We start from the raw sequence: 14,563 nt of genomic DNA, 5'->3' as shown, positions 1-14,563 counted from the left end.
ATTTGGATTCATGCATTAAAGTATCTAGTATCTGTCTTGGACTATTGAGGGTACTTGTTTACTAACTTTGTGGAATCAGTACATTCAAACATCTATGATTCAAATTAATATGTTGAACTGCTCTGCATTCTGGTTTGAACAAATCTGAACTACTTGGGCAAATGAAATTGAATATTGATCTGAGATATTTATAAATGTATGTATACATATTATTTTGTTTATACTTAATTTGCCTGAGCTCAAGTAGTATACTCTGGACCATGAAAGTCCTGCTCCAGTGACCATCCATGTTCTCATGTAAACTCTGCATCTCTAGTACAGCATGTCCGATAACTACCCGAAACGTTTTTTGCGAGGCTCTAGCATCAGCGCGGAAACACGTATTGCCATTATTTTTCAACCATTTTAAAGTTTGGAATCTTAACTTTACCCCTGGCGAGTATTGGTTTGATATTTAAAAGAGTTTGAAAATTACTTGTGTTTCGAATAAAAGCATGTCAAAATCAAATTCAACTGATTTCAAGGAGAATAATGGATGATGCGGTACATCAGATGCAAACTCAAGTCAACATGCTGTGGAAATAACACACACAAAAAACAGTGGATTTATATTACATACACATTAAAATTGAAATGAAGAAAAACATTGTGAATTTATTTAACGTGTAGTCCACGTGGATGGACAAGAAAAGGAAACACAGAAAGTACGAGGCAACAAGATCGTCACATGATGAACATGATGAAGCATTTCCACATCAGATTCTTTTTCCCTTGCAAACGGTTGAATTATTTATTTGAACACGACTAATTTTAAACCCAACCCATTTTAAAAATCAAACCAATACTTAGCAGGGATAAAGTGAAGATTCCAAGCTTTAAAATTATATAAAAATAATGGCGGTACGTGTTTCCGCAGCAATACTATAGAGCCTCACAAAAAATTGATGCGGGCATTTTGGGACACTCTATAGTTCTGCAGTTTCCTGAAGACAGACATAGCACACTGTTTCACGCGGTAAAATGTAAACCAGTTCTTTTATTACCACACATATTCACAACAGAGATTTGCGCACATTGCACTGTTGCAAATAAATGACTTATTGTTTTTCTGCTGCATTCTATAGGGTACGCTTTGTCTATGAACCAACATTCTACATCACCAGTCTTGGGCAGACAGAGCTGCATGGACCATTGGTCATCAGTCTTACTCTCAGCTCACTGGGCAACTGGACAGACACAAAGGCTAGACTAATCTACTGGGATGTTGGTAAGAAACTACTGTATACAAGTATACAACAAATAAGTGATTCCTTTTGGGGTATCATGTCTACAAAATTGGAATATAACTTTCATTTTGAAATACATTTTTAATACAAATAAAACAATGGTTCCACCACTGAAACAGGCTATTCTTGAGTGAACATATGATGTGCACATATCAAGTAAAAGTTTATCCAAAGCATTCCAAATTTGTTTCCTTGGGAGAGCAGTGTGGATTCTCAATTTGATCAGCCTGTGCTCTTCTTGACATGTCCCAACTATTCTACTTACCTCCGTTAAGGGTGCAAATGTGTGAACAAAAACATGTCACAGCTGTAATACTTTTTGCGTAGATAACGCTGAATGGCATAGCTGTAATATTTTGTTTGTGTAGATAACGCTGAATGGCGAGATGCAGCCAAGACATGCAGTGAAGTGGATAAGATAACTTACACTGATGATGGAGCACAAATCAATGTTGAGGTAATTCCTTTAACCAATTCATGCCGGGATTATTTTGACAAGAACAGAACGAAGCGCGGGATTACTTTTCATTCGACCTCAAGCCTGGCAGGTTGAAGCCATCACCCTAAGGTAGACCTGCCAATTAGTACGATTCTGCCTTATTTTGTATGGGAATTTGTTAAAAATACTAAAATACGGGTTATGACCAATTTGAAACGCCTGAAAAAATCCTAGTTCAAAGCGGTTGTGAGTGTAGATTTCTGCCAGATAAAATTGGCTGAAACAACGTAAATTGCAAGCAGCCAAGCAACGATGTGCTGCATGCACGAACTGAATCTGGTTTCGCTGTTCCCACTGTTCGATGTACATTATGTACACAGTATCACAAACTAGAACCAGTCCATTCCCGGAGTGCCGATACTTCAAGCAGTGGCACCCCGCCGCAAAAATAAATGTCTGTATTCGTACACACATACTAGTAGGAGTACGTACGGCAGATCTCACGTGCAGTCAACAGACTTTTTTTGTCTCAGTGCACGCACGATACACAGAATACACTTTGACGTTCTTGTATGATAGTCACTATGTGCGTGCACGTGGTGTTCCCGTTATGTCAAATATTTTTGAATAGTTTGATACTACGTTCTGAAACGAATTAAAAAATCAGCAACAGTTAAAGCAGGTAGCCCAAACCGAACCAAATAAATCAGCCAGCAAATGCAAGAAAAAATTTTTTTCGGGCAGGCCAAGTTTAAAACAAAACTTATTTTTAACATTCAGTGCATGCACGCACGTGAATTATGATTCAAGAATCAAACTGGCACTTAGCGGCGACGTGATAAAACATGAATAAGTTTAGATTATACTAGGAAGTCATATGAATGTTTCACCTGCGTTATAGGTTTATTTATTTCAAACATGAGGAAGTCTAGTCTTTAGTTTATGTTTAAGTAGACTAGCATTGAATAGTTTTTAAAGCAGTTTGTTTATGAATAAGGTATATGATCAATATCCTTATTCATGCAAATTGATTGAGTTTACCACTCGCAGGGAGACCTCTGGTAATTTGTTTTTATAACTTGAATTAAGATTATTTAAAATGGAGCATTGCAGCCACATTTATTTGTTCGTATTTGGAAAGTACAGTTTTTAAAGAAAAATACAACTTTTGGAGATTCAGAATACAGTTTTTCGATCCCAAAGGTTGGCAGGTCTGCTTAGACAGTACACTCATATTTCCAGCCTCGCTTGCTGCGAGTGGGTCGCTGACAAATATTTCCGACCTCACTCCCTGCGTGTTTAGCTGTCATCCGTTCCAAATATCACACAACTTTTGCATGTATACACGACCTCTGGCGCAAACTGGTTAAAGGCACATAGAATCATTCGTGTTTATCCCAAAAGTAACCTACCGGAATATTATTTTTTTTAAAGTTCACTTGGATTAAAGATCGTGTTCAGGTACTACAAACACCCTGTGAAATTATTCCATGTGGCTTGATGTCATTTAGCAGAAATCTAGAAATGTAGGTGATTTTCAAAGACCAGTCAATTGACAGATTTTTAGAAGAATGCTATGGACAAAATCGTGTTCTGTGATCAATAGGTGGTGCACAGTTTATTACCATTTTCTCAAAAACTCATATTTCCACTCAGCTGAAACTTCAACAGGTTCATTTCTGAACATTTTTTCCTTGGATTTTGAGAGGTGTTATTATCGGAACAAATGCAAGAAGTGTAAACGATCCAGTATGTTTTGTTTGTGTTTATGATAGCAGATGTAGAAACACCAAATAAGATAATCTGTTCATGGTTCCACCAGACCATAAATTCATTTACTATTTGGACTTTTTATGTGACAAAGCAATGTGTGTTCTTCCTAGGTTTGTTCTACGAGGTCTCCATCAGTCTCATCACCCACAGAGGCGACACGCAAGCGACGCCAGGCATCAGACCCACCCTTCTTCAGCCGTGAGACCCATTTTGCACTGGCTCAGGTCACTACTGCCATCCCAAATAACCCGCCGGAAATCTCAGATCTGCCTGAATACTTCTACATGAATGAGGACCAAGGTTTGTCTATATGCGTAGCCTTTAAAGGTAGAGTAGAATAGTAGATCATTTGCAGCTTTCCAAAAAGTAACTGACAAAATTATTGTTGAGAAGCGTACTTGTTTTACAGATAGTAATTAATGGCAGTAAACTCCCTGTGAAATTATTCTTTCTGGCATGCTGTCATTTTGAAGAAAACAATAGTTTCCAAAGATGTGTCAAGTGAGGCATCTTTGGAAACATCCGTTACAGGTTGGTTTGTAATTCGGCAAGTCTGTGAACGGGTGCGTGCAAGCGTTGACACAACGCGCCCGCGGCCGTTATTATTCGTCGGTTTTTGCGTCCCATCGCGTAGCTGCAGATGGCTGAATGAGATTGTGTCCTGGATGCTGATTTCGGGCGCAATTCAAAACATGACTTGCCAACTTCTTGCAATATACAGCATTCACTGAGCTAAAACTTCATCAGGTTAGTTAGCACCGATAGATTTGGACCCTTTTATTGCTTCAACCCAAACAAAACGAACAAATGGCAAATGATCTACCTGATCTTTAAATAATAATACATTTTTTTGCTGGTTAATTATATGCGTGAACACTCCTTTATTTGAAGTGAACTTTAGCCTCATTGCCAGAACTACATTACAATTGGTTTCCATATACCTGTTTGTTCCGCAGGTACTTTGGTCTACACACTTCTAGTAAGCGACCCCGAGGATGACATCCTTGCTTTTGAGGTTGACCAGATTGGAGACCTGAGAGGAGAAGCTAATATCACCAAGGATGGAGTACTGAGCTTCACACCATGTCTGGATTGTCAGGGGACCGCCACCCTGCAAATCACTGGTGAGACTTCAGTAAATATTCAATACCAGACTGTGTAGGGTGTTTGGTGTGAATAGGGAAGTTTTGGGGGGTGTTGCCAGACCAAATTGATAGGGGTGGGAGATGTTGACAGCAAATTTGCCAGCAGACCATTCATGCTCTGGTACCAAAAAGGTGGGGGTGGTTGGAGGCTGGTATCTGACTAATTGGGATCCCTTTGCAAGTGAATAATATTGGATATTATTTGACAGTAGATGGTACGTTCCAGACACATGAGTTTGTCAACCAAAAAGCAATACCCATGGAAATAGTCCTATGCCAACATACATGTATATAGTGTGTCTGATGAATGCTGTCACAGAACCACTGTCAATGGTCCCCTGAAGTGTGCGTGCAGGTTTTTGTTCCAGTATGTCGGTGTTTCTTACATTAATGTGGAAAAGTCTATGTTTTTTAACTTGCTGTCATTTTAGGCCCACACTGGGATGCTTTCTCTTATACAACAAACCTAGTCCAGTCAGATATTTGACTTACACTCTACCTTAATTGTGTGCACATATATAGTGTCCGTCCGTACTGTTGCACAAGATAGCCACCTTTTCCCTTTCCACTCAAGGGTTGTTTTGTCATCTGTACGCTAAATGTTTTACTTTGACAACAACAAAATCAGTGCCGGTATCAAAATGAACGAAAAAAACTGACTCTTATACTGCTACATTCTTAATCTTACGTAAGACATGAAGGTTTGCGTGGTGGAAAGTTGTAAAGAAATCACGTTAGCACCAGGTAGTCAATTTTTTCTTGGTTCAAGAACTGGTTCTGTAACACGACAGTATGCTTTGATCGTTCTCAGGAGACTACAGGACTACTGGGGGATTTTGGGTTTAAGAAGGATCCTCAATCTTATCCATTTTGCCAGTCAACTTATTTTTACTTGTTGAGTGGTCGGGCACAACCCGACCACTCGTTGGATCTGTTACAATTAATCTTTCTTTCTCTCTTTCTTTTTTCCGGACAATACTTCCCCATGGGTTTTCTCTTAAACGGTATATAGTATGAACTTGTAACTTGCAATATATATCGACCCTCATCCGAAGTGGTGCATATTACTATGACGTCATGATAACGTCATCAGGTGTCAAATTTAGTAATTTGACAAGTAACTTTATCTGAAAAAGTGACCAATTACTTCCACCTATAACTCTTGAACTAAACAATCAATGATGTCTGTATTCTGTGATCAGATAGACCATTAATCGCTAAACATTTTTTGTCTTGTACGTGAACTCGTTTGACCTTTACTTCTGGGTCTACCGGAAGGTCAAAGTTAGGTGAATTCAAAATGAAGACGTTAGCCTGACATCAAAACTAAGCAACATTTCTTCCGAACGGTTCACGGTATGATCACAAAACCTTGTGTGAACTTGTACCATGTTACGAAGATGTTATAAATTTTGTTTCGTCATCATGATGTCATCAGGTATCAAATTACAAGCGATTTAAGGGCAAATTTTGACAAAATAGTTTGCGTTATATCTTTTGAACTAAATAGAGTATCATGTTCGTTTTTTCGTGAGGTTGTAGACTATGCCGTGGGAAACATTTCGTGTTCCCGGACGCAAAACCGCTTGACATTTACTTCCGGTGTTACCGGAAGTGCAATAAAAACTGAATATAACTCAAAAGCGGAAGGATTTTACTACAGACATATATATTATGAAAGTGTTAAGTGAGGAATGCAAGACGCAAAAAACAGTGTGATGACGTCATCATCCGAAAGGGCGCCCCCTATCGGCACATAAAATAGAGTTTCCCTTCTTTAATCGTAAAACCATCCGTCCAAATTTTACCAAATTGCCCCTTGACATTCTCTGATTAACCACAATTAACTTGGCAAGGTTTCAAATTCATGACGTCATCAGACCGGAAGTTACTTTAAGGAGAATTTGAAAAAGATCATAGTTTTAATTTAATTCTATCATTTGATCCCTGTCATATCTTCGAAGTCCAAATAATGATATCCAAAACAATGTTCACCTTTGGATCTCTAATGCTGTGACGTCATCAAACCGGAAGTTAGGTGTTATCAATACGTCATCAAAGCGGAAGTTAGATGTTATTGATACGAACAATTATATTTCCCATATTTTCATACGTTATTTTAACTTTACAATGAAAAATTATCCTCTCCGAACTTTATCAGTACTCACTAACCATTTTTGACTGATGACGTCATCAAGCCAGAAATAACTTTTTGTGCACATAGAATGTTTACTGAAATTTATCACACCGTTAAAGATACTTTTTTGAAACATTGATTGTACTTGAAGTGATTTAATTTCGTGATCCTTTTTTCTACATAAACATATATTCCTAACTTAACTGGGCAGTGAATAATGAAAAGGCTGTCCGCCCGACCACTCTGCGTTTGTAACTCAACAAACGCGAAACTCTAGTTTCTCATTATTTCTGTCAGTGAGAGAAGTTCAGACCTTTGCTGAGATAGCGCCCCTGTCTACCACTGTCAACATTTTTATTGAGGTCAAGCCTGTCAATGATAACCCGACCTTGTTCAGTGCACAGGATGGGAGCATTGTTGGAAATGGGCGGAATGCTCTGGTAAGTCAATCAACAATAACTTTATCATAAGTATATGCAAATCATATAACCATAAATATATCCATATCCATAAAACATCAGCATAATCATGACCACGACCTCACCATCTCAGGCATAAACATCATGTTAAATAGCAGTCAATGTTGGTAAAAGTTTGTTCAATTGGGTTTGGGTTTGAGCGAGAAGCAAGCTACAAGGTAAGATACAAAACTCAGTGATGAAAAAAACTTTGCAGTTGCTTGTTAGATTCTCATGGAACCAATTGAAAGAAAAACAGTGTTTACATTTTGGAAGAGGGTATGTGTACTCTCAGTCTCCCCAAGAGTTGTGTAAACCCTTGTGAATGGACGCAAGCTTGTTACAGTTCTTTTATCAGATCGTATTTACAAAGGTTTTGCTTTGTTTTTGCGGCAGCTCATAGTTGAGCAGAACACCGGGTCCAACGTCGCCTACAAGGATCTGACTCTTGTGCTTGGAGCCTATGACCCTGACATCAACGATAACCTGACCATTATAACTCAGCCTCCATCGTATGGAACCCTGGAAGAAACACACCAGTCGGAAGAAGTACCCTCAACCCAGAACTGCAGTGAGCCCTCTGTTGACAGCGAAGAGCCAACCATCCCTTGTGGACTTGAGGTACCGCATGACGGGGTAAGTAAAGACAAATTATAGACTACAGGCTTTATTTATATTTTCCTTAAGGAGTTGAACCAAGAACCCTTGAAAGTACCCCACTATAAGTCCCTCACATTTCACTGTGATGTTTATCTCCTTCTAGGAGGACATGAGTTGGACAACATCCATGTACACCTATGCTCCAAACCCTAACTACCACGGCAGGGATAGTTTCCTTGTCTTGGCGGAGGACCTGTCTGGAGCCATGTCTCAGATACTAGAGGTACAGATTGCCGTGCTGACTAACCCTTGCATCCATGAAGGCATCTGCAGAGGTGGGTTAATTGCTTCCTAAATCAGTGCGTAGTTTGACACTAGTGTAAACGACAAGGGCTTGAAAGGATTGTTATGAAAAAAATACTAGCATTGTTCAAGGGAAAAAAATACAAGCAGTAGACTATTCACCGAGTTAAAAGTAAGGAAACCCATAACCTCACAACCACATCTCCTTTGTGTTTATTGAAAAGATGTTTAGCTTTAATTGCACAAAATAATGAACGTGTTTGTCAATCCTCTTTCCATCTGATCTGGAGCACTTAACTCATGGTCTGTGGGTAATTCTGCACGGGTTCGAGTCCAGCCTGGGGTCCAGCCAAGATACTTTTTTGCTCATTGCTTCTCCCAACCTAGGAGGTAAATGAGCAGAGATGGTTATTGTTATTGCTTGTAGCTGCTTTGCACCAAGATGGCAGAATCGAGCTGTATCATTCCCAGGGAGCTGAGATTTGTTTTTAGTGTTTAATCGGCCCAATGAGCAAGGGTGATAATGATATAGCAGATTACAGTGCCAATAATGGTGGATACGTATGTTTATTAATTCACCATTATTATTATTACTTTTATTACAGGTCCTACTGAAGACCCTAATTGTACCTCCCCAGCAAGAAGTAGCAGTTTTGAGTTCTACTTCTGTGCCTGTCAGCCCGGCTGGGTGGGCGACATCTGCCAGACTGATTACGATGAGTGTCAGTCCACACCGTGTGAATACCCATACGTCTGCTATGATCACCTCGATGGATTTGCGTGTGCGTGTCCGCTGAATGATCCGGTGTGCGACGACCTGCATTGGGCGTCAGTATTCAATACTGTCTGTTTGTTTCTGAACCTGAATTATATGTTTCAGATAATTAACTATAGACAATAAGCCAAACAGACATATATTGACCACTTTTTTTCAAAGGGCCCATGCAATGAAAAGTATTTTAATGCAATCTTTGAAAAATACACCAAATTTTGTGTCCCATTTATAACGTTAGTTTTAGAATTCGTTTTGCTATTTTCAAGGGTATTTTGGAGCCTTTTTTGTTTTTATGCTAATGCAAATTTCTATATTCATGAGCAGAAGTGTGATGTCATTTCAGGCAGAAACCTCATAATATTATTACAGCTATTACAGCACCAAAAGTTGCCGGAATGTTTTGGTATGTTGCTGTCTTATATTTGTTTTCTGCGTTGATTTGTTGTGTCAGTAACTTCACGGCAGTAATCTAGTGAGCAAAATTTTCTAACAAATGGTTTCAACGGCAAATTTTTAGGTTCACAATTTCAACAGAAAACCCCTAAACTGAGCCATGTCTTTTTGAAAATGACATCACACCTACTGCTCCCTCAGTTGTTTTATATACTTAAAACAGAAGATAGAAGATAGTAGAACAGTAGATAGTTGTATCAAATGTCCCTAAGAAACATTCATCTTATGGATCCTTTAACTTCTGTAGAGCTAAGGTAGCCCTTGGTGTGGTCTGCAGTCTTCTTATCCTGTTCATCATTGCTGCTGTGGTCTTCATTGTGTACAAGAGGCATCACGCCAAAAAGTAAGCAAAAGTAACTGATTATGTAAATATTTATTTTAATGTTAGTGATTATGCTCCTCGGAGGGTTAAGTGGAGAAAAAGATTTAACAACTCCTAAACAGTTAGTTTATGAAATTAATGTAACCCATTTGCTCTGTGCTACATTGTATAACATTGTGTTTACTCACTGAAGCATCAATAAAACCATAGAGTGTTCCTAGGCACTACAGTGAGTAATAGGTAGGGCAGTCTCTGGTGCTCGGTGACTATTGGGTAATGCATTATAAATTTCACAGTGTGGGTTATACTGGGTGAGTAAAAAAAACGAAACCCAAATGTAGGGACTATTGTTTTAGTGAAGTTCTACATGTAGCACTTTCAAAATCATGTTAATCTTAACATGTATAATGTATGTGAACATTAACATAAAACATAGGCTTTTTAATAATCCTTAGATATTAGTTCATAGGCTGATAAAGCAAAAGGGTAACCCCAGATTGAGTAGATGAATTCATCTAGAGTATTAACAATCTGACTAACAGATGGAATGAAATGTCTGAGCCTGATGATGGCAGCACCTCCAACCTTGCTGTTGATGCTTCCATATTTGCTGTCGGCCCTGGTGAGTTCAAAGATGGCGACAGTGATGAGAACCAGCCTAGTACCAGCAGTAGAGCAAGCTCATCATCCCAAGAGAGGCCCAAGTCAGCAGGCTCTGGATGCTCTGCAAGTTCTGATGGCTCTTCCAAGAAGTCCAGCAAGAAGGCAACCAAAAGGCCTTGGTCTGGCCTTAGGCGTTCCAACGCTGTTGGAGATGCTTCTCTCGTAGCTGGAGCAGCTTCCATTGTAGATGGCGAAAGTCCTGCTTGGACTTCTACTGATGTTGATGGTTCATCTGAGAGCCCTGCCTTGGCTGACAAGTGGGCAGATCCAACCTTGCCTGCTCAGAGCTGGGGAAGTCTCCAGGATGATGCCGATTCTGCTTGCAAGGGTGGAGCATCCCAAGAAGCAGCCAAATGGGACGAACCGAGTCAGAAGGATGTTGAAGCTGGTGAAGAGGAGGAGATGCTGGATTTGCAGACGTCTCCATTCTCCTGCAACGAGGATGTCAGCCAAAAGAAACAGGTAGGTACCTTTTACTTGGCAAGCAAAGTAAAAGTAAAAGAAGTTTTTAAGTAAAAGAAAAAATGCCCTGGCTTGTTTTATCTTGGGATAGGGATAAGAAGACCCCTCTCATAGACAGCTATCTTCAAAAATTACAACTGCGTGTTCAACGCCATCTGGTGCATGTTTGCGCAGTGTCTAAAATGTTCTAACACGCGCGCATGTTGCTTGAAATTTCACGTCATGATATTAATTTGATGCCCAAAATTTGAAATGTAGGAAGTGACGTCATTTGAGAGAGACCTATTTAACTTTTTTTAAATCACCAAATGACTATAAGGCCCAAAAAAAAAGTCTCCGGTTTCTGGTATGCGTGCGCGTCGCCGTAGCCATGCACGTCGGCAAAATGAAAAAGGGGGTTTTTTTTCAATAAAAGATGATGTCTCAAAACCGCCAAACTCACTGGTTTGACTGGAATCCTGCTGCTGCACAGTTTTAACGTGTTTTTAGTTGGGGTTATGATCGAGAATAAGCTTTATGTAGCCTCTCTGGACTCCCATTATATTTGCACTAAGTTTAGTCGGGCACCATTTGCAGTCATCAGCCGACATTTGAAGCAAAAAAAAAAACAGGTAAAAAAAAAACCGCGTTGCCGCACCACTTTTGGGGCAAGCTCTATACCAGAAACCGGAGACTTTTTTTTGGGCCTAAGCAATGTCATGATTGAGCTTAGCAATCGTTAACTGAAACTCATTGATCATTGAAACCAATTGATCACAAGGAAAGATGACCTAGATACTTGCAATTTCCACGTATTATTACCCGCACTTTTGTATCTGAGCTGTCCAAACCTATTATTCAAATGGAAGAGTCAAATTGTATATATAAAATTTTCTGTTCAAAGCACTTATATTGGAATCCATACAATAATAACATACAGTGTGGCCCAGGAATAAACCTGAAAGTCAAAATGTTAGGAGTATTGAGGCCTTTTTACACTAGACAAAATTTCTGGGGTGGCCACTGGGCAATGCTGGGGTGAAAACGAACATTCAACACTTCAAAATTCTCAACCCTGTGCCATCTCTGCCTCTCCCCTGATTGCTCTTGCCCAGCGGTGAGCTCAACCGTGCTCGGGACCAGTTGAAAATGACAGACGGTATCATTGTAGAGGTTACAGCTTTTATTCTCCAATTAATTTTAAGTTCTTTGTTAACTCTTGTAATTATAAAGTAAAAAATGAAAAATAAAATCAACGCTTTTCATACAACAGACAAGTACTGGTTATTTTGCTTCATTGTAACATTTGCTGAATAAGCCTATTAACCAAAACTCCCCAGCATGCTTTACTAGGAACTACCCATCCTGGCAAATTCCAACACCATATGGGAAACTGCACTCACATATTTCTGACTTTGATTCTGGAGGTTTGCCAACCCAATGTAAAAGACTGTCAGGTTAGGGGTACTGTACCCATCCTGACAGATTCCAACAAAACATGCTGTTGGGGTTTGATGGGTTGAGCTCTGTTAGGGTTCTTAATAAAATTGCCAAAGCTACATTACTGCTTCAACTGGTGTGCATCAGACCTATTGTGTTAAATTATTTTTGCAAATAATGTTTCAACCGTATTTTCTCCACAGCCACCCCTGCAATCCTGTATGAACTTCGGAGACACTGACCTACTTGTGGATGTCGATGATTCAGTGGTTTAACTGATCAAAAAGACACTCTATCTCTGTCTACCTATGTTTCCCTGGAAATTCAAGTCCATCAGCAAATCCCAGAAAAGGGGAAACTTTTTTTACAGTATAAATCTCCCCACAAAACTTCTGATCAATCAGGCTAAAAACATGTTGATGATCACACGTGTGATAAACACCCAAGTATTTTTACAAGTGTGACGTTGAGGAATATAAAAAAAATAAATGTGAATTTTGTTCATCATGGATCATATAACCTGATATATTGATTGTTTGTTGAAATAGTACACAAGAAGATTTTATACAAACCTTAACCCATGCAGATCCAATTTACCTCCCCGATAAAAATTTAAATTAATTTAAAAAAATTTCCTAGACGGTGAAAAGAGCACCGAGAAAACAAAAAACAGCGGTTTGTCAAAGGACTGAATTAGACATCAGACAAAGAAGCAAGGAATGGAACGTTTTCACGCTTTTGTAATCTTCATTTCCTGTTATACCCAGATTCTAGTCAGTAGCTGTTTATTAAAACTTAGAAGAAGTTTAAATATTGCTTTGAAATATTGGCGTCTTCTGATGACTATAAGTAACTGCTCTGATGCAAAAACAGTGGTTTTAAAACCTGTTTAAATTTTATTACAAAGCTTAAATTCATTTAATACTGGTAAAACAGATAAATAGAATAGTCAACTAACAAAACAAAACAAAATGAAAACAAAAATTACACTGATTATGATCACTAGACAACGAAGCCCTTGGATTTCTGTGGAATTTGGCTTCATTAAGTTTCTGAAAATTATCTGAAAATTGTCCTGATATTTAAAATATAAAGATAAACCACATAGCATGTGTGTTAACAAATCACTTCAAATTCAATTGGTTAAACATTTATGTTGCAAATCATCCATGATTTGTGGTCATGACAGATTGCCTTGAGAAACTAATTGCTTCATGAAACTCAGATGTGTAAGTAGAAGTTGTAATCAAAAGATTCACAAGTTGGAGGTAATGGACACCATTAAGATGGGTCTTTGTCAGTGGCGTAGCCAGGAATTTTTCAGTGGGGGGCGCTGGGGGGCTGAAACATTTCATGGGGGGGGGCGTCATGTAGATCAATGAGTTTTTTTCCAAACTCAAAATCTCAGGGGGGGGGGGGCGACAAGGTTTCATGGGGGGGGGTGTCCCCCCCCCCCCCCCCCCCCCGTAGCTACGCCACTGGTCTTTGCTGATTCAAGGAACAATACAATGAATCTGAAATAGGCTAAAAAAGAACTAACCTGTCGAAATTTCAGCTGAGTAGATATCCTTTTTAATTCTACTGAAAATGTCTCATCATTTTCTTGATGCAAAGCATACGTTTCTGTTGAAATCATGATGGTTTGGTCCTAACCATCGCGAGGAAATGATGGTAAATTCCTCTTTTCCCGAAAATGACAGCAGTGAGACGCACATAACTGGGCATATGAAGTCGCACATATCGGGGCACAAACAATGCTAAAGCAGCGCTTTGGTCACATTTCAGTTGAATAGCTAAGTGGATGATTTGTGATGAAGTGAATACAAATTTGAATGTTACCCGGTTTGAATGGTTGACCAAATTGTATTAAATTTATTGTACCGTAGATAATAAACTTTCTTTTCATGAGCAAGCATACCATTTGTGAAGGATGTTGAGTTATTTATCCAGCCAAAATATGTCAAAGAATGGCTATGCAGTATGTTGTTTATTGCAATGAGAGGAAGTCATAATCCTCGGGTGCTTTGTTTTGCTAGAAGTTTAAGGTTTAATAGATACCGTTTCTGAAGTAGTCATTTAGCCACCAGGAGTAATTGTATCCACCAGAGGTCATTTTATCCACCAATGGTAAGTTTATCCACCGGTGACCATTTATCCACCAGTGGTCATTTTATCCACAAGTGGTCATTTTATCCCTAAGTGGTCATTTAATCCACCAGTGGTCAGTTTATCCACCAGTGGTCATTTATCCACCAGTGGTCATTTTATCCACCAGAGGTTATTTTATCCACCAGTGGTCATTTTATCCCCCAGATGTTATTTTATCCA

The 14,563-nt window shown here is 39.1% G+C and overlaps 1 protein-coding gene across 1 annotated transcript in view; it reads left to right on the top strand.

The window, feature by feature from the left end:
• Positions 1-13,597, top strand: part of LOC119723897 — a 144,621-nt gene extending 131,024 nt beyond the window's left edge. The window contains exons 90-100 of the mRNA XM_038194800.1: positions 1,125-1,267; positions 1,655-1,743; positions 3,609-3,798; positions 4,455-4,622; positions 7,078-7,220; positions 7,635-7,874; positions 8,002-8,173; positions 8,747-8,969; positions 9,617-9,712; positions 10,234-10,816; positions 12,439-13,597. Of these exons, the coding sequence (XP_038050728.1) occupies positions 1,125-1,267; positions 1,655-1,743; positions 3,609-3,798; positions 4,455-4,622; positions 7,078-7,220; positions 7,635-7,874; positions 8,002-8,173; positions 8,747-8,969; positions 9,617-9,712; positions 10,234-10,816; positions 12,439-12,510 (2,119 nt within the window). The 3' untranslated portion in view covers positions 12,511-13,597. The remainder of the gene's footprint in view (positions 1-1,124; positions 1,268-1,654; positions 1,744-3,608; positions 3,799-4,454; positions 4,623-7,077; positions 7,221-7,634; positions 7,875-8,001; positions 8,174-8,746; positions 8,970-9,616; positions 9,713-10,233; positions 10,817-12,438) is intronic.
• Positions 13,598-14,563: the final 966 nt, after the last annotated feature.

Source organism: Patiria miniata, unplaced genomic scaffold, assembly GCF_015706575.1.
Source record: "Patiria miniata isolate m_02_andy unplaced genomic scaffold, ASM1570657v1 HiC_scaffold_17, whole genome shotgun sequence".
NCBI classification, from domain to species: domain Eukaryota; kingdom Metazoa; phylum Echinodermata; class Asteroidea; order Valvatida; family Asterinidae; genus Patiria; species Patiria miniata.
Note: the sequence above shows the minus strand (reverse complement) of the source record. Positions and strands in the feature narration are given on the sequence as shown.